The sequence below is a fragment of the Lithobates pipiens genome, unplaced genomic scaffold, assembly GCF_037356315.1.
Source record: "Lithobates pipiens isolate NorthernLeopardFrog02 unplaced genomic scaffold, aLitPip1_a1.2 Scaffold_23, whole genome shotgun sequence".
Lineage (NCBI taxonomy): Eukaryota > Metazoa > Chordata > Amphibia > Anura > Ranidae > Lithobates > Lithobates pipiens.
The window spans coordinates 498,270-519,631 of NW_027507785.1; the positions used below are offsets into that span (position 1 = coordinate 498,270).

A 21,362-nucleotide genomic window follows, 5' to 3' on the forward strand; every position below is an offset into this window, starting at 1 on the left:
CACCAGCACCGAGATAGAGAGAGAGAGCACTGACACCAGCACCGTGATAGAGAGCACTGACACCAGCACCGTGATAGAGAGCACTGACACCAGCACCGTGATAGAGAGCACTGACACCAGCACCGTGATAGAGAGCACTGACACCAGCACCGTGATAGAGAGCACCGACACCAGCACAGTGATAGAGAGCACCGACACCAGCACAGTGATAGAGAGCACTGACACCAGCACAGTGATATAGAGCACTGACACCAGCACCGTGATAGAGAGCACTGACACCACACCAGAACCATGATAGAGAGCACTGACACCAGCACTGAGATAGAGAGGACTGACACCACACCAGCACCGAGATAGAGAGAGCACTGACACCAGCACCAAGATGGAGAAAGAGCACTGACACCAGCGCCGAGATAGAGAGCACTTACACCAGCAATGAGATAGAGAGCGCTGACACCAGCACTGTGATAGAGAGCACTGACACCACACCAGCACCGAGATAAAGAGTACTGACATCAGCACTGTGATAGAGAGAGAGCACTGATACCACACCAGCACCTTGATAGGGAGCACTGACACCAGCACCATGATAGAGAGCACTGGCACCACACCAGCACCAAGATAGAGATCACTGACACCACACAGGATCGAGATAGAGAGCAATGAGAACACACCAGCACCAAGATGGAGAAAGAGCACTGACACCAGCACCGTGACAGACAGCACTGACACCAGCACCGTGACAGACAGCACTGACACCAGCACCGTGACAGAGAGCACTGACACCAGCACCGTGACAGAGAGCACTGAGAACACACCGGCACCGTGATAGAGAGCAATGTAACCACGCTAGCACCGAGATAGACAGCACTGACACCAGCACTGTGAAAGAGAGCACTGACACCACACCAGCACCGAGATAGAGAGCACTGACACCCCACCAGCACCGAGATAGAGAGAGCACTGACACCAGCACCGAGATAGAATGAGCACTGACACTAGCACCAAGATGGAGAAAGAGCACTGACACCAGCGCCGTGATAGAGAGCACTGACACCAGCAATGAGATAGAGAGCGCTGACACCAGCACTGTGAAAGAGAGCACTGACAACACACCAGCACCGAGATAGAGAGTACTGACATCAGCACCGTGATAGAGAGAGAGCACTGACACCACACCAGCACCTTGATATGGGACACTGACACCAGCACCATGATAGAGAGCACTGACACCACACCAGCACCGAGATAGAGATCACTGACACCACACCAGGACCGAGATAGAGAGCAATGAGAACACACCAGCACCAAGATGGAGAAAGAGCACTGATACCAGCACCGCGACAGAGAGCACTGACACCAGCACCGTGATAGAGAGCACTGACACCAGCACCGTGATAGAGAGCACTGACACCAGCACCGTGATAGAGAGCACTGACACCAGCACCGTGATAGAGAGCACTGACACCACACCAGAACCATGATAGAGAGCACTGACACCAGCACTGAGATAGAGAGCACTGACACCACACCAGCACCGAGATGGAGAGAGCACTGACACCAGCACCAAGATGGAGAAAGAGCACTGACACCAGCGCCGTGATAGAGATCACTGACACCAGCACCGTGATAGAGAGCACTGACACCAGCAATGAGATAAAGAGCGCTGACACCAGCACTGTGATAGAGAGCACTGACACCACACCAGCACCGAGATAGAGAGCACTGACACCACACCAGCACCATGATAGAGAGCAATGACACCACGCTAGCACCGAGATAGACAGCACTGACACCAGCACTGTGATAGAGAGCACTGACACCACACCAGCACCGAGATAGAGAGTACTGACACCAGCACCATGATAGAGAGAGAGCACTGATACCAGCACCGTGATAGAGATCACTGACACCAGCACCGTGATAGAGAGCACTGACACCACACCAGAACCATGATAGAGAGCACTGACACCAGCACTGAGATAGAGAGCACTGACACCACACCAGCACTGAGATAGAGAGCACTGACACCCCACCAGCACCGAGATAGAGAGAGCACTGACACCAGCACCGAGATAGAGAGAGCACTGGCACTAGCACCAAGATGGAGAAAGAGCACTGACACCAGCGCCGTGATAGAGAGCACTGACACCAGCAATGAGATAGAGAGCGCTGACACCAGCACTGTGAAAGAGAGCACTGACAACACACCAGCACCGAGATAGAGAGTACTGACATCAGCACCGTGATAGAGAGAGAGCACTGACACCACACCAGCACCTTGATATGGAGCACTGACACCAGCACCATGATAGAGAGCACTGACACCACACCAGCACCGAGATAGAGATCACTGACACCACACCAGGACCGAGATAGAGAGCAATGAGAACACACCAGCACCAAGATGGAGAAAGAGCACTGATACCAGCACCGCGACAGAGAGCACTGACACCAGCACCATGATAGAGAGCACTGACACCAGCACCGTGATAGAGAGCACTGACACCAGCACCGTGATAGAGAGCACTGACACCAGCACCGTGATAGAGAGCACTGACACCAGCACTGTGATAGAGAGCACTGACACCACACCAGAACCATGATAGAGAGCACTGACACCAGCACTGAGATAGAGAGCACTGACACCACACCAGCACCGAGATGGAGAGAGCACTGACACCAGCACCAAGATGGAGAAAGAGCACTGACACCAGCGCCGTGATAGAGATCACTGACACCAGCACCATGATAGAGAGCACTGACACCAGCAATGAGATAGAGAGCGCTGACACCAGCACTGTGATAGAGAGCACTGACAACACACCAGCACCGAGATAGAGATTACTGACATCAGCACCGTGATAGAGAGAGAGCACTGACACCACACCAGTACCGTGATAGAGAGCACTGACACCAGCACCGTGATGGAGAGCACTGACACCAGCACCGAGATAGAGAGCACAGACACCAGCACCGTGATAGAGCACTGAGAACACACCAGTACTATGAAAGAGAGCACTGACACCACACCAGCACCGTGATAGAGAGCAATGACACCACGCTAGCACCAAGATAGAGAGCACTGGCACCAGCACTGTGATAGAGAGCAATGACACCACGCTAGCACCGAGATAGAGAGCACTGGCACCAGCACTGTGATAGAGAGCACTGACACCACACCAGCACCGAGATAGAGAGTACTGACATCAGCACCGTGATAGAGAGAGAGCACGGACACCAGCACTGTGATAGAGAGTACTGACACCACACCAGCACCGAGATAGAGAGTACTGACATCAGCACCGTGATAGAGAGAGAGCACGGACACCAGCACTGTGATAGAGAGTACTGACACCACACCAGCACCGAGATAGAGAGCACTGACACCAGCACCAAGATAGAGAGCACAGACACCAGAACCGTGATAGAGAGCACTGAGAACACACCAGCACTATGAAAGAGAGCACTGACACCACACCAGCACCGTGATAGAGAGCAATGACACCACGCTAGCACCGAGATAGAGTGCACTGACATCAGCACCATGATAGAGAGAGAGCACTGACACCAGCACTGTGATAGAGAGCACTGACACCACACCAGCACCGAGATAGAGAGAAATGAGAACACACCAGCACCAAGATGGAGAAAGAGCACTGATACCAGCACCGTGATAGAGAGCACTGACACCAGCACCATGATAGAGAGCACTGACACCACACCAGCACTGAGATAGAGAGCACTGACACCACACCAGCACCGTGATAGAGAGCACTGACACCAGCACCATGATAGAGAGCACTGACACCAGCACTGAGATAGAGAGCACTGACACCACACCAGCACCGAGATAGAGAGCACTGACACCACACCAGCACCAAGATAGAGAGAGCACTGACACCAGCACCAAGATGGAGAAAGAGTACTGACACCAGCGCCGTGATAGAGAGCACTGACACCAGCAATGAGATAGAGAGCGCTGACACCAGCACAGTGATATAGAGCACTGACACCAGCACAGTGATATAGAGCACTGACACCAGCACCGTGATGGAGAGCACTGACACCACACCAGAACCATGATAGAGAGCACTGACACCACACCAGCACCGAGAGTACTGACATCAGCACCGTGATAGAGAGAGCACTGACACCAGCAACGTGATAGAGAGCACTGACACCAGCACAGTGATATAGAGCACTGACACCAGCACAGTGATATAGAGCACTGACACCACACCAGCACCGTGATAGAGAGCACTGACACCACACCAGAACCATGATAGATAGCACTGACACCACACCAGCACCGAGATAGAGAGAGCACTGACACCAGCACCAAGATGGAGAAAGAGCACTGACACCAGCGCCGTGATAGAGAGCACTGACACCAGCAATGAGATAGAGAGCGCTGACACCAGCACTGTGATAGAGAGCACTGACACCACACCAGCACCGAGATAGAGAGTACTGACATCAGCACTGTGATAGAGAGAGAGCACTGACACCACACCAGCACCTTGATAGGGAGCACTGACACCAGCACCATGATAGAGAGCATGGACACCACACCAGCACCGAGATAGGGATCACTGACACCACACAGGACCGAGATAGAGAGCAATGAGAACACACCAGAACCAAGATGGAGAAAGAGCACTGACACCAGCACCGTGACAGAGAGCACTGACACCAGCACCGTGACAGAGAGCACTGACACCAGCACCATGACAGAGAGCACTGAGAACACACCAGCACTATGAAAGAGAGCACTGACACCACACCAGCACCGTGATAGAGAACAATGTAACCACGCTAGCACCGAGATAGAGAGCACTGACACCAGCACTGTGATAGAGAGAGAGAGCACTGACACCACACCAGCACCGAGATAGAGAGTACTGACATCAGCACCGTGATAGAGAGAGAGCACTGACACCAGCACTGTGATAGAGGGCACTGACACCAGCACCGTGATAGAGGGCACTGACACCAGCACCGTGACAGAGAGCACTGACACCAGCACCGTGACAGAGAGCACTGACACCAGCACCGAGATAGAGAGCACAGACACCAGCACCGTGACAGAGAGCACTGAGAACACACCAGCACTTTGAAAGAGAGCATTGACACCACACAAGCACCGTGATAGAGAGCAATGTAACCACGCTAGCACCGAGATAGAGAGCACTGAGAACACACCAGCACTGTGATAGAGAGCACTGACATCAGCACCATGATAGAGAGTACTGACACCACACCAGCACCGAGATAGAGAGCACTGACACCACACCAGCACCATGATAGAGAGCAATGACACCACGCTAGCACCGAGATAGACAGCACTGACACCAGCACTGTGATAGAGAGCACTGACAACACACCAGCACCAAGATAGAGAGTACGGACATCAGCACCGTGATAGAGAGAGCACTGACACCACACCAGTACCGTGATAGAGAGCACTGACACCAGCACCGTGATGGAGAGCACTGACACCAGCACCGAGATAGAGAGCACAGACACCAGCACCGTGATAGAGCACTGAGAACACACCAGCACTATGAAAGAGAGCACTGACACCACACCAGCACCGTGATAGAGAGCAATGACACCACGCTAGCACCGAGATAGAGAGCACTGACACCAGCACTGTGATAGAGAGCACTGACACCCCACCAGCACCGAGATAGAGAGTACTGACATCAGCACCGTGATAGAGAGAGAGCACGGACACCAGCACTGTGATAGAGAGTACTGACACCACTCCAGCACCGAGATAGAGAGTACTGACATCAGCACCGTGATAGAGAGAGAGCAGAGAGAGAGAGCACGGACACCAGCACTGTGATAGAGAGTACTGACACCACACCAGCACCGAGATAGAGAGCACTGACACCAGCACCGAGATAGAGAGCACAGACACCAGCACCGTGATAGAGAGCACTGAGAACACACCAGCACTATGAAAGAGAGCACTGACACAACACCAGCACCGTGATACAGAGCAATGCCACCAGGCTAGCACCGAGATAGAGAGCACTGACACCAGCACCATGATAGAGAGAGAGCACTGACACCAGCACCGTGATAGAGAGCACTGACACCACACCAGCACCGAGATAGAGAGCAATGAGAACACACCAGCACCAAGATGGAGAAAGAGCACTTATACCAGCACCGTGATAGAGAGCACTGACACCAGCATCGTGATAGAGAGCACTGACACCAGCACCGTGATAGAGAGCACTGACACCAGCACCGTGATAGAGAGCACTGACACCAGCACCGTGATAGAGAGCACTGACACCACACCAGCACCAAGATAGAGAGAGCACTGACACCAGCACCAAGATGGAAAAAAGAGCACTGACACCAGCGCCGTGATAGAGAGCACTGACACCAGCAATGAGATAGAGAGCACTGACACCACACCAGCACCGTGATAGAGAGTACTGACATCAGCACCGTGATAGAGAGAGCACTGACACCAGCAACGTGATAGAGAGAGCACTGACACCAGCAACGTGATAGAGAGAGCACTGACACCAGCCCAGTGATATAGAGCACTGACACCAGCACCGTGATAGAGAGCACTGACACCACACCAGAACCATGATAGAGAGCACTGACACCACACCAGCACCGAGATAGAGAGAGCACTGACACCAGCACCAAGATGGAGAAAGAGTACTGACACCAGCGCCGTGATAGCGAGCACTGACACCAGCAATGAGATAGAGAGCGATGACACCAGCACTGTGACAGAGAGAGCACTGACACCACACCAGCACCGAGATAGAGAGTACTGACATCAGCACCGTGATAGAGAGAGAGCACTGACACCACACCAGCACCTTGATAGGGAGCACTGGCGCCAGCACCATGATAGAGAGCATTGACACCACACCAGCACCGAGATAGAGAGCAATGAGAACACACCAGAACCAAGATGGAGAAAGAGCACTGACACCAGCACCGTGACAGAGAGCACTGACACCAGCAATGAGATAGAGAGCGATGACACCAGCACTGTGACAGAGAGAGCACTGACACCACACCAGCACCGAGATAGAGAGTACTGACATCAGCACCGTGATAGAGAGAGAGCACTGACACCACACCAGCACCTTGATAGGGAGCACTGACGCCAGCACCATGATAGAGAGCATTGACACCACACCAGCACCGAGATAGAGATCACTGACACCACACAGGACGAAGATAGAGAGCAATGAGAACACACCAGAACCAAGATGGAGAAAGAGCACTGACACCAGCACCGTGACAGAGAGCACTGACACCAGCACCGTGACAGAGAGCACTGACACCAGCACCGTGACAGAGAGCACTGACACCAGCACCGTGACAGAGAGCACTGACACCAGCACCGAAATAGAGAGCAGAGACAACAGCACCGTGATAGAGAGCACTGAGAACACACCAGCACTATGAAAGAGAGCACTGACACCACACCAGCACCGTGATAGAGAGCAATGTAACCACGCTAGCACCGAATTAGAGAGCACTGACACCAGCACTGTGATAGAGAGAGACCACTGACACCACACCAGCACCGTGATAGAGAGAGAGCACTGACACCAGCACTGTGATAGAGAGTACTGACACCACACCAGCACAAGGATAGAGAGCACTGACACCAGCACCGTGATAGAGAGCACTGACACCAGCACCGTGATAGAGAGCACTGACACCAGCACCGTGACAGAGAGCACTGACACCAGCACCGAGATAGAGAGCACAGACACCAGCACCATGATAGAGAGCACTGAGAACACACCAGCACTATGAAAGAGAGCACTGACACCACACCAGCACCGTGATAGAGAGCAATGTAACCACGCTAGCACCGAGATAGAGAGCACTGAGAACACACCAGCACTGTGATAGAGAGCACTGACACCACACCAGCACCGATATAGAGAGTACTGACATCAGCACCATGATAGAGAGAGAGCACTGACACCAGCACCGTGATAGAGAGTACTGACACCACACCAGCACCGAGATAGAGAGCACTGACACCACACCAGCACCTTGATAGAGAGCAATGACACCACGCTAGCACCGAGATAGACAGCACTGACACCAGCACTGTGATAGAGAGCACTGACACCACACCAGCACCGAGATAGAGAGTACTGACATCAGCACCATGATAGAGAGAGCACTGACACCAGCACCCTGATAGAGAGCACTGACACTACACCAGCACCTTGATAGGGAGCACTGACACCAGCACCATGATAGAGAGTACTGACACCACACCAGCACCGAGATAGAGAGCACTGACACCACACCAGCACCATGATAGAGAGCAATGACACCACGCTAGCACCGAGATAGAGAGCAATGAGAACAAACCAGCACCAAGATGGAGAAAGAGCACTGACACCAGCATTGTGATAGAGAGCACTGACACCAGCATTGTGATGGAGAGCACTGACACCAGCATTGTGATGGAGAGCACTGACACCAGCATTGTGATAGAGAGCACTGACACCAGCACCGTGATAGAGAGCACTGACACCAGCACCGTGATAGAGAGCACTGACACCAGCACCGTGATAGAGAGCACTGACACCAGCACCGTGATAGAGAGCGCTGACACCAGCACTGTGATAGAGAGCACTGACACAACACCAGCACAGTGATAGAGAGCACTGACACCAGCACAGTGATAGACAGCACTGACACAGCACCGTGATAGAGAGCACTGACACCAGCACAGTGATAGAGAGCACTGACACCAGCACAGTGATAGAGAGCACTGACACCAGCACAGTGATAGAGAGCACTGACACCAGCACCGTGATAGAGAGCACTGACACCACACCAGAACCATGATAGAGAGCACTGACTCCAGCACTGAGATAGAGAGCACTGACACCACACCAGCACAGAGATAGAGAGCACTGACACCCCACCAGCACCGAGATAGAGAGAGCACTGACACCAGCACCAAGATGGAGAAAGAGCACTGACACCAGTGCCGTGATAGAGAGCACTGACACCAGCAATGAGATAGAAAGCGCTGACACCAGCACTGTGATAGAGAGCACTGACACCAGCACTGTGATAGAGAGCACTGACACCAGCCCCGTGATGGAGAGCACTGACACCAGCACCGAGATAGAGAGCACAGACACCAGCACCGTGATAGAGAGCACTGACACCACACCAGAACCATGATAGAGAGCACTGACTCCAGCACTGAGATAGAGAGCACTGACACCACACCAGCACAGAGATAGAGAGCACTGACACCCCACCAGCACCGAGATAGAGAGAGCACTGACACCAGCACCAAGATGGAGAAAGAGCACTGACACCAGTGCCGTGATAGAGAGCACTGACACCAGCAATGAGATAGAAAGCGCTGACACCACACCAGAACCATGATAGAGAGCACTGACTCCAGCACTGAGATAGAGAGCACTGACACCACACCAGCACAGAGATAGAGAGCACTGACACCCCACCAGCACCGAGATAGAGAGAGCACTGACACCAGCACCAAGATGGAGAAAGAGCACTGACACCAGTGCCGTGATAGAGAGCACTGACACCAGCAATGAGATAGAAAGCGCTGACACCAGCACTGTGATAGAGAGCACTGACACCAGCACCGTGATTGAGAGCACTGACACCAGCACCGAGATAGAGAGCACAGACACCAGCACCGTGATAGAGAGCACTGACACCACACCAGAACCATGATAGAGAGCACTGACACCAGCAATGAGATAGAGAGCGCTGACACCAGAACTGTGATAGAGAGCACTGACAACACACCAGCACCGAGATAGAGAGTACTGACATCAGCACCGTGATAGAGAGAGAGAGCTGACACCACACCAGTACCGTGATAGAGAGCACAGCCACTAGCACCGTGATAGAGAGCACTGAGAACACACCAGCACTATGAAAGAGAGCACTGACACCACACCAGCACCATGATAGAGAGCAATGACACCACGCTAGCACCGAGATAGAGAGCACTGACACCAGCACTGTGATAGAGAGAGAGCACTGACACCAGCACTGTGATAGAGAGCACTGACACCAGCACCATGATTGAGAGCACTGATACCACACCAGCTCCGAGATAGAGAGCACTGACACCACACCAGCACCGAGATAGAGAGAGAGCACTGATACCAGCACCATGATAGAGAGCACTGACACCAGCACCAAGATGGAGAGAGGGCACTGACACCAGCACCGTGATAGAGAGCACTGACACCAGCACCGTGATAGAGAGCACTGACACCAGCACCGTGATAGAGAGCACTGACACCAGCACCGTGATAGAGAGCACTGACACCAGCACCGTGATAGAGAGCACTGACACCAGCACCGTGATAGAGAGCACTGACACCAGCACCGTGATAGAGAGCACTGACACCAGCACCGTGATAGAGAGCACTGACACCAGCACCAAGATGGAGAGAGAGCACTGACACCAGCACCATGATAAAAAGCACTGACACCAGCACTGAGATGGAGAGAGAGCACTGACACCAGCACCAAGATGGAGAGAGAGCACTGACACCAGCACCGTGATAGAGAGCACTGACACCAGCACCGTGATACAGAGCACTGACACCAGCACCGTGATAGAGAGCACTGACACCACACCAGCACCGAAATAGAGAGAGAGCACTGACACCACACCAGCACCGATATAGAGAGAGAGCACCGGCACCACACCAGCACCGAGATAGAGAGAAAGCACTGACACCACACCAGCACTGTGATAGAGAGAACTGACACACACCAGCACTGTGATAGAGAGCACTGAGACCACACCAGTACTGTGATAGAGAGCACTGACACCAGCACCGAGATAAAAAGCGAGCACTGACACCAGCACCGTGATGGAGAGCACTGGCACCAGCACCTCGATATAGAGCACTGGCACCAGCACTGCGATAGAGTGCACTGGCACCAGCACCGCGATAGAGAGCACTGACACCACACCAGCATCGAGATAGAGAGATCTGACACCACACCAGAACCCAGATAGAGAGCACTGACACCACACCAGCACAGAGAGAGAGCACTGTCACCACACCAGCACCAAGATGGAGAGCACTGTCACCCGCACCATGATAGAGAGCACTGAGACCACACCAGCACTGTGATAGAGAGCACTGACACCAGCACAGAGATAGAGAGAGAGAGCACTGACACCAGCACCGAGATAGAGAGCGAGAACTGACATAGGCACTGAGATAGAGAGAGAGCACTGACACCTGCACTGAGATAGAGATCAACCAGCAACTCGCTGCTGGACCCAAAATATGAAACCGCTCAACCACTTCAAACAGGAGGATATGGGCATATAGTACGGTGTACTTTTTTTGTACAAGGAAGTGAGCCAAAGGTAGAAAAAAGGTTGGTGTGCTTGATTAAATAAATCGTTTTTAGAGTTATGCATATACATGGTCTACTGGTCATGGTCACATGTGTTGAATTCCTCTGAGATCCATGCCTCATTCATTTTTATAAATGTGTGGTATACAACACTGTCGTGAGCTAGACGAGTGCGCTTATTGGTCAAGATACCCCCTGCTGCGCTGTACGTCCTTTCGGACAGGACACTGGATGAGGGGCAAGCCAACAGTTCCATTACAAATCGGGCAAGCTCTGGTCAGAGGTCAAGCCTGCCCACCCTGTAGTCCAGGGGTTCATCACTTCTCAGTGCATCCACATCGGTCATTAACCCGATGTAGTCAGACACCTGTCGTTTTATGCGTTCTCTGATGCTGGATCCGGATGAGACCTGTCGATGGGTCGGCTGAAAGAATGACCTCATATCCGAAGTCACCAACACATCTTCAAACTGCCCTCTTCTTGCAGGCGCTGTTGGATTGGTACCCGCTTGCAGGCGCTGTTGGATCTCTGGGAGTGGGAATTCCTCCTCTGCCAGCGCATGCAAAAGCAGAATGCAGCATTTCTCGAAGCAAGGCCTGGAAGTGCTCCATTCTGACAGCCCTCTGTGATGGTGGTAACATTTCCGCCATTTTGTGTTTGTACCGGGGGTCCTATTACGTTGACACCCAGTACTGGTCCTTGACCTTTATGCTTTTTATACGGGTGTCCCTGTTAAAACACTGGAGCATGAAGGCCCCCATTTGCACTAAACTGGAAGCGGTGTGGTGGCCTGACTCCTGCTCATGATCCAGGATAATGTCGTCCTCCTCTTTTTCCTCTCCCCATCCATGCAGAACAACAGGGATACCAGAAAGGTTTAAAGCATGCTCTTCTTGCTCCTCCTCATCCGCCCCGGCACCATCCTCCTCTGACTCCTCTTCAGACTCCTGTTGTTGACTTGTCTCAGATAGAGTAGCCCCCCTGGGAATTTATCCAGCATTGCGAATTCCGCATCTTCCTGCTCCTCCACGGCTTGATCAATGACACGACGCAATGCACGCTCCATAAAGAAGGCATAAGATACCATGTCACTGATGGCGCCATGGCTGCGACTGACCAGTTTGGTGATCTCATCAAATGGCCGCAGAAGTCTGCATGCATCGATCATGAGAAGCCACTGGCGCGGTGAAAAAAAACCAAGCTCCCTAGAACCTGTTCTGCCACAGAGTTCATACAGGTAGTCGTTAACTGCACGTTTCTGCTGGAGCAGCCTATCAAGCATATAGAAGGTTGAGTTCCATCGCATCGGGCAATCGCAAATAAGACGTCTGACCGGCAGATTGTGTCGCCGCTGAATGTCAGGAAGGCGAGCCATGGCCGTTTAAGATCTTCTGAAATGGGCTGAGATTTTCCTTGCCTGCCGCAAGATGTTCTGGACCCCAGGGTATTTGACAGCGAATCGCTGCACGACCAAGTTTAAGATGTGTGCCATGCATGGCACGTGTGTAATTTTGCCCTGTTTCAATGCGCTAAGCAGATTGGCACTGTTGTCACACACCACTTTACCAACTGTCAAATTGAGCCATGTTAGCCACTGATCTGCCTGTGAACGCAAAGCTGAAAGGAGTGCAGGGCCAGTGTGGCTCTTGGCTTACAGGCACAACAGACACAGCACAGCATGACAACGTCTCACCTGGCATGTCGAATAGGTTCTGGGGAGCTTGGGCGGCACAGCAGAGGAGACGTTAGCTGGACAGTGAGAGCCTGGAGTGTGGCTTTGTGGGTTCCGTTGCTCCCACTGGGCTTAGTGATGGCAGCTCATGTGCTTTCTTAAGGCGGTCGTCCCTAGGTGAGTGTTGGCCTTACCGCGACTTATGCGTTGACTGTAAAGGCTGCAGATGGCAACACTATTGTCAGCAGCGGACACGTTAAAAAAACCCACACTGCGGAGCCTTGTGCTGGTGTCCTGGGAGCTTCAGATGTGACCGTACATGGTCGATGACTCGCTCCTGATACATTAGCAGTCTGGTTTGTCCCTGTGCAATCTAAGTTCTGCCTGCTTCTCCCTATCTGCTGGTCCATATCTCCCTCTGAACTCCCCTCCTCTTCCTCTCTTGTGGGCACCCACGTGACATTACTAGACACGTCATCGACGTCACCTTCCCCACCGCTATAATTAGAGATCTCGGAATAGGCAGCAACAGCAGGGACCAACCTCCTCCTTGGGCTGATCTGGGTACTGTCGTCAGACTGCTGAGTGGCGGTTGTTGCTACCTTCTCTTCCTGATCCAATGCCAAGAGTGGCTGTGCATCGGCAATGTCTTGTGATGGATCGGAAAATAATTCCTGTGACTCAAGCGGAGGGTATAGGGTGGTGGTGTTGGTGGTAGTGTGTTTGGGGGTGCACACAGCAGAGAGTGAAAAAGAAGGTGCAGATCGAGAGGATGAGGAGGGTGCAGAAGAATAAGGCTGAGTGAGCCACTCAACCAAGTCTGGTGCATCCTTTGACGTAATCACACGCACCTTCAGAAATTTGCCACTTTGGCTCAAGCCTGTTGCTCCTGCCCTACCCCTACCACCCCTGAGGAAGGGCCTGCCTCTTCCTCTGCCTGTCATTTTTTAAATGACTCTATGACAAAAGTCTCTAGAGAAGTGCAGTATGTATATGGAAGAAGGTATATAACACCCCGCTTTAATCTGTCATTTGTGGGGGCCACTAGTCTATCACACCAGTTACTTTTTTTTAATTGTGTTTGTCACTCTTTGTAGTATCGCTGCAGAACCGCTCAGCAGTCACAATGCTGCACAGTGGAAATGCACTATACTATGCTTTCTATATGTGCAAGTATTTTATACGTGTATTACACCCCTATATACTGCTCACCAAATAGTACACCTATACCAGTCCTTAAAAGGACCTTTGTGGACCTAATTGTAGCTAGCTAGTAGCTAGTGAATTGCAGACTGTCCCTGCTCCAAAAACAAAACTGTCCCTCCCTACACTGAGAAATTACAGCTGTAGAATCGGTCAGCAGCACTGCACGCAGTGCACTATAATATGCTTTCTATATTAGAAAGAAAGTATATTATACGTGTATTACAACCCTATATACTGTACACCTATACCAGTTCTTAAAAGGACCTTTGTGGACCTAGTAGCTAGTGATTTGCAGACTGTCCCTGCTCAGAACACCAAACTGTCCCTCAGTCCCTACACTGATAAAAGACAGCTGCAGAATCAGTCAGCACACTCAGCAGCACAGAAGTCAGCAGTGCACCATAATATACTTTGTATATTTGAAAGAAAGTATATTATATGTGTACAACCCTATATACTGTATACCTATACCAGTCCTTAAAAGGACTTTTGTGGACCTAATAGTAATAGCTAGTGATTAAACTGACTGTGCCTGCTCCACACAGCGTCCTGTCCCTACACTGACAAAAGACAGCTGCAGAATCGGTCAGCAGTGCACTCAGCAATCATCAGCACAGCAGTCAGCAGCAGTGCACCAGAACCCTATACACTGTACACCTATACCAGTCCTTAAAAGGACTTTTGTGGACCTAATAGTAATAGCTATAAACTGACTGTCCCTGCTCCACACAGCGTCCTGTCCCTAAACTGACAAAAGACAGAATGTAAAATGGACGCCAGATCAGGTCTATTTATAAGGTAGGGGGTATGTCCAATTGTCCACGTGCTGAAATGTCTCAATTGCCTGTCCTGTACCCCATGATGGATTTGTCATCATGGGTCAAAGTTCTTCACAATGTACATGCATATGTCCACCATGCGAACAGCGCCAGAAGTCCACCGGTTTGGCTAATCGCGAACGAGCAAAATTGGCCGCGAACCGACCGCCGAGCAAACTGCAAGACCATCTCCAACAGTGAGTGCAGTATAGGATACTCCCTTTCCAATAGCTGATGAGCCCGTGCTTGAGGTTCTTCTGTAAGTAAGTCTATACTATGAACCCGCCCTTTGTATCCTCTGAAAAGAAAGTCCTAGGCTGTAAGGTAAAGTATAGCCGACAGTCGTTCCTGAAAGCCTAGAACTTGTGGCGAACCCCTGAAAAGCGCTCTGGCATAGGAACCTGTGGTTCAGGAGCTGGAGTTGAGATGGGCTGCTCCATAGCCATAACAGGTGGTTCTGCAGGGCTCAGAACTGTGGGATTGGCCATTTCAGTCAGACCTTCCAGTTGAAAGTACCCCTCTTGTATGGACGTCAGGGCCTGAGACACAGAGGCCACTTGTTGGCACAGGGCCTCAAAGGCAGAAGCACTCCCCTCAGTCTCATACATGGCTGGATTATTCTGTCACAAAGGCCACGTACCTGATGTGAGACCGAAGTAATGGGGTGGACTCTCTTGTACCTCAGGTCCTTAAAGCCTCTGAAGATGGAGACAGAGACTTGGTGGAGACCGAGTGGCATGGGTGCCAGGGGTGCGGAGCACTGTGCAAGCCTTAGTCCGAGATTCGAGCCGAGGTCAGGTCCAGTTGGGCAACGAAGTATAAAAGGGTTAATCAGAAGAAGAATGGTCAAGATCCAAGCAGGGGTCGGTTCCAATCTGGCAGCTGAGTACAAAAGGGGTAAAGAACTAGAATGGTCAAGGTACAAATCTGAGGTCAATGGCAAGCAGCAATCAAGAGTAGTCAAATAGGTTTCCAGGTCACAACAAGTTCAGACAGATCACACACTAGCACAGGAACAAGGGGGGACTAAAGATAATCTAGCAATTTTGCAGTGTCTGGCCTGGGCTTATATAGGGAAGTTTGAGGTCACTTCCTGTGTGTCTCCTGGGCATTTTCCCGCCTTTTTCCATTGGGTTGAAGTCACTTCCTGTGTGCCTCCTGGGCATTTCCACGCCTTTTTTCATCAGGTTGAGGTCATTTCCTGTGCACCTCCTGGGCATTTTCCTGCCTTTTTCCTTCAAGTCTGCGCAGGTGCGGGTTGGCGCACTAAGCGTCTTTGACATATGCTCAGTTGGCACGGATTTCCACTTGCGGCAACGCACCATTGGTGCATGCGTAGTAAGCCCTGGACTCTTACACTCATCCCCACAACCCTTGCTCAGTGGTTGTGGGGGGTCTGTGGATGGGGAGCTTATTAGAATCTGGAAGCCCCCTTTAACAAGGGAGCCCCCAGATCCCGCCCCCCCATGTGAATGGGTATCGGGTACATTGTACCCCTACTCATTCATCCAAAAAAGTGTCAAAGTAAAAATTGCATGTTCTTGACAATTCCTTTATTAAAAAATACAATGTACCCAATACCCATTCACATGTTAAAGGGAGCTTCCAGATTCCGATAAACCCCCCACCCGCAGACCCCCACAACCACTGGTCAAGGGTGGTGGGGATGAGGCCCTTGTCCCCATAAACACGGGGACAAGGTGTTTTGGGGGGACCCCAAAGCACTTTCCCAATGTTGAGGGCATGTGAACGTGTATGGTTCAGTTGGGGGGAGCGTTCTCTCACTCGCCCTTTCCTGTGGCTTGCCAGGTTGCATGCTTGGATTAGAGCTGGGTGTGGGTTTTGGGGGAGAAACCCCATGCCATTTTTTTTATTTTGGCATTGGGTTCCCCTTAAAATCCATACCAGACCTGAAGGGCATGGTAATGGACTTGGGAGGGGAACCCACACCGTTTTTTTAAATGATTTTTATATGTATTGCCGGGCTCCCACAATACATTACAGCCGCGAGCAGTTTTAAATTACACTTTTCCTTACAAATGTAATTTTGCTGCTCTCATTCATTACGCTATGTACAGCCGCTATATAAGCAGCCTTACATAGTGTGGGGCCTTTGGCCAATCATGGCTCAGGGGGCTAAGTCCATTAGATACAATATTCTGTACCTGAAATATTCAAATGTCTGTTAATTCTGATCTGCATTCATTAAAGAAAAGTAATGCTAAAAATATTCCACCAAGACTGTACTAAGCCATCTATTGAACACACGTGTTACACACATAATATATTGAAATGATCACTTACCTGTGTATACCGATACATACTAAGTAACTGGGCCACGGCAGTATTTGAATGGAAAGTGCTGTCACCAATAAAACCAGCGAATTTTCCATGTCCCTTACAGTAATAGTTAGGTGCTTCCTTTTCTCCAGACAATATCCTTATGACATATGTCAAAGATTTCATTGGATCATTACAAGTACTGAATATATGATAGCCCAGGGTCACATTGGGCAGGATCTTGGGGGAAATGTTAATCTCCCAGACAGCTATGATTATCGCCAAGATGCTTTTGTACTCTTCAACGTCAACCCTGCAGGATATTGAGAGGTTTTCAAATGACACAAAAAAATGGTTACTTCTGAGATTTCAGTTTGGCCGCATGGCACAAAACTGACATGACTATAGTATTAACTATGGCTTGTTACCTGCTATACCAATAACCCCCCCCTTTCATCTAATGACCACACCACACATAATTGGAGTAAATTGGCCATAGCAGCCGTTTTATTAACCAAATATAAATATCCAATAATTAACATATCAATAACCTTTCAAAACATAACATACAGTTTATTAAAGAAAATGGAGCCCAATGTCCCAATAGGCATAAAACCAGAACCGTACCTGCTAGTCACTTCTAATGCCCTGTACACAAGGTCGGAAATTCAGATGGAAAAGGTCCTATCGGATTATAATGTCAGAAAATCAGATCGTGTTTGGGCTCTATCAGACTTTTTCCATCTGAATTTCCGATGGAAAAAATTTGAGAGCAGGATCAAAAATTTTACAACAAAAAAAAAATCAGATCAGACTTTTTCCGATGGTTTGTAGAGAATTCCAACAGACAAAGTGCCACGCATGCTCAGATCAAATTACGAGACCAAAGCTATTGGCTACTAGCCTCTATGTAAACCCATAGTTCGAAAGTGAACATCACCACGTTCCAAACAATCGGATTTTCTGACAACTTTGTCCGACCGTGTGTATGTAACACCAGTTTCGGACAAAATCCTACGGATTTTGTGGTCGGAATGTCCGACTGTGTGAACAAGGCATTAGGCCTCCAATCGCGAAACCAACGACTCAGAGACAATTAGCAGGTACCCGTACACCAACTGGGAGCTGTTCCTCAGACAGGTCCCTACACCATACCTTTTATGGGCCCATATGACCTACAAGGACCTTGCACCTGCCAAGTGCGACAACCTGCTCCCTAGGATGCTCAAGTCCCCCAAAACAAAACATGAAAATGCCCCCCAAAATGTAAGGCGGGAGAGGGGGAAGTTGTTCCACACTCTTCCCCTTCCAACTGAAGACCACCCACTTTTCCGTCCCCAACTCACTTCCCCCAAAGCTCCACCCCATCCCCATAACCCACTCTGAACAGCCCTAACTAATCCCTGAAACGCCCCCTCTTACCATTAACTCCCTATACCCTAAGCCCCCGTTAACCCCTGCCATGCCGGCCCTCCGTTTATTGCCTTGGGGTTATACTACGGAACTATCTCTTTTACTGAAAACAATAAGGCAATTGTAGACAAAATCAATTACAATTGATTGTAAACCGGTGATCATGGTAACTTTGATACATTGAGAGTTTTATTGCACAGTGCCCTGGAGGTGCAAAAGATGAACAGTGCAGGAAGAGGGGTGCAGAGGGGGAAGGGGTGGGCATTGACGAACATTGTGGGAAGAGCTTTGCAGTTAGTGCAGGTGGGAGTAGTGTTGGACAAGGGTCCCCATAATTACAAGGATGAACAGTAGGGATGAGCCCGATGTTCGAGTCGAACGTAAGTTTGACTCGAACATTGGGTGTTCGCCCGTTCTCCAAATTTAGAACATTATGGGGCATTTGCGGGAAATTTAAGTGCCCACGGAATGCCCCATAATGCACTGTGAGATGGTGAATGCACTGCAAGATCGCAGTGCATTGATGGCTGCTGATTGGCCAAGGCATGCACCTGATCTGCATAATTTGGCCAAAGGCAGGGTGCCTTTGGCTGATCATGGCTCAGGGGGCTGAGTCCACACCCCACACTATGTAAGGCTGCTTACACCGCAGACGTACATAGTGTAATGAATGAGAGCAGCAAAATTTTATTTTCTAAAGGAAAAAATGTAATTTAAAACTGCTCACGGCTGTAATGTATTGTCGGATCCCGGCAATATACATAACAATCATTGAAAAAATGGCGTGGGGGTTCCCTCTAAAATCCATAACATGCCACTCAAGTCAGGTATGGATTTTAAGGGGAACCCCACACCAAAATGTTTTAAAAAATGGCGTAGGGGTCCCCCCAAAATCCATACCAGATCCTTATCCGAGCACACAACCTGGCTGGTTGCAGGCAAAGGGGGGAGACAAGAGTGCCCCCCTCCTGAACTGTACCAGGCAACATGCCCTCAACATGGGGAGGGTGCTTTAGTGTCCCCCCGAAACACCTTGATGGGGACAAAGGCCTCTTCCCCACAACCCTTGCCCAGAGGTTGTGGGGGTCTGCTGGCGGGGGTTTATCGGAATCTGGAATCCCCCTTTAACCCCTATCTATTCACCAAAAGAGTGACAGAAAATAAAAATGTCAGGAAACAGTTTTGGACAATTCCTTTATTTTTTTTTAAAAAGTGTGCCGCAATGTAAATCCATCTTCAATCCCAGCACCAACGGACCTAAAAAAACAAAAACAATGGAAAACCTCCTCCTCCATGAGAGGCATCCTGCCGACTGCGGCCTTTTTGCGATGACAGCTGTAATATAGCTGAGGACGAAAACGTGTGACCCCGCCCCGTCTGACATCATGTGATGTCACATGATGTCAGAAGGGGCATGGCCACTCAGTTACATCACTGGATGGCCCGCCCTTGCCTATATAATAGCTATCCAGGCAAAAACACGGAAGTCACATCATTTTTACTTTTTTGACACTTTTTTTGGTGAATAAGTAGGGGTACCCGATACCCATTCACATAGGGGGGTGAAATCTGGGGCACCCCCTTGTTAAATGGGGCTTCAAGATTCTAATAAGCCCCCCACCCAAGCAAGGGTTGTGGGGAAGAGGCCCTTGTCCCCATCAACATGGGGACAAGGTGTTTTGGGGTGGACCCCAAAGCAACCTCCCCATGTTGAGGGCATGTGGCCTGGTACGATTCAGGAAAGGGGGGCGCTCTCTTGTCCCCCCCTTTTCCTGCATCCTACTAGGTTGTGTGCTCAGATAAGGGTCTGGTATGGATTTTGGGGGGAACCCCTGCCACTTTTTTTTCAATGATTTTTATCTATATTTCCCGGGACTCGACAATACAGCCGCAGGCAGTTTTAAAGTAGATTTTTTTCTTTTTGAAATGTCATTTTGCTGTGGTACTGTTATGAAAACTGGAAAGATGCGCTAATTTACAGACATACTAAGGAAACCCCCCCCAGGCACAATATTTAAAGGAATGTTTCATTTTCACTTTAAGCATTAATAAAATCACTGCTCCTGAAAAAATGGCAGTTTTGAAATCCTAGTTTGGCATTGATACATGTCCCCTAGGACAGCACCCGGGTCCCCAAACACTTTATGGCAATAACTTGCACATAAGCCTTTAAAATTAGCACTTTTGATTTTTCACATTCGTGTTCCATAGATGTTTGCACAAATTTGCACAAATTTTTTGCCTGTTTGCATGTTCTGCTGCAAACCGAACCGGGGGTGATCGACTCATCCCTAGTTACATGGCATGAATAATCAAATAAAAAAAATTCCTCTTTAAAGCGGAGCTCTACGCGCTATTTTTTTTTTGTACCCATTAACACATGTAGCACTGACCCCCGAAGGAGCGGCTGATTTTATTTGGGCTTACCGTTACCTTCTTCACCTCGTGTGCGTCTAGGGGTTTCCGAAGGTAGATGGCCCAAGAACTGTAGAGACTGTAGATCTACTTAAAGGGATTTTTATTTGCAAAAATAGTTAACAAACAGTCTCTCAATGTAGGGTTAGAGGGTT

At 50.2% G+C, this 21,362-nt stretch overlaps 1 protein-coding gene across 1 annotated transcript in view; it reads right to left on the reverse strand.

Annotated features, from left to right (window-relative positions):
- The window catches only part of LOC143926784 (vomeronasal type-2 receptor 26-like), a 128,083-nt gene that overhangs the window by 80,364 nt on the left and 26,357 nt on the right, over positions 1-21,362 (reverse strand). The window contains exon 2 of the mRNA XM_077450831.1: positions 17,404-17,692. Within this exon, the coding sequence (XP_077306957.1) occupies positions 17,404-17,692 (289 nt within the window). The remainder of the gene's footprint in view (positions 1-17,403; positions 17,693-21,362) is intronic.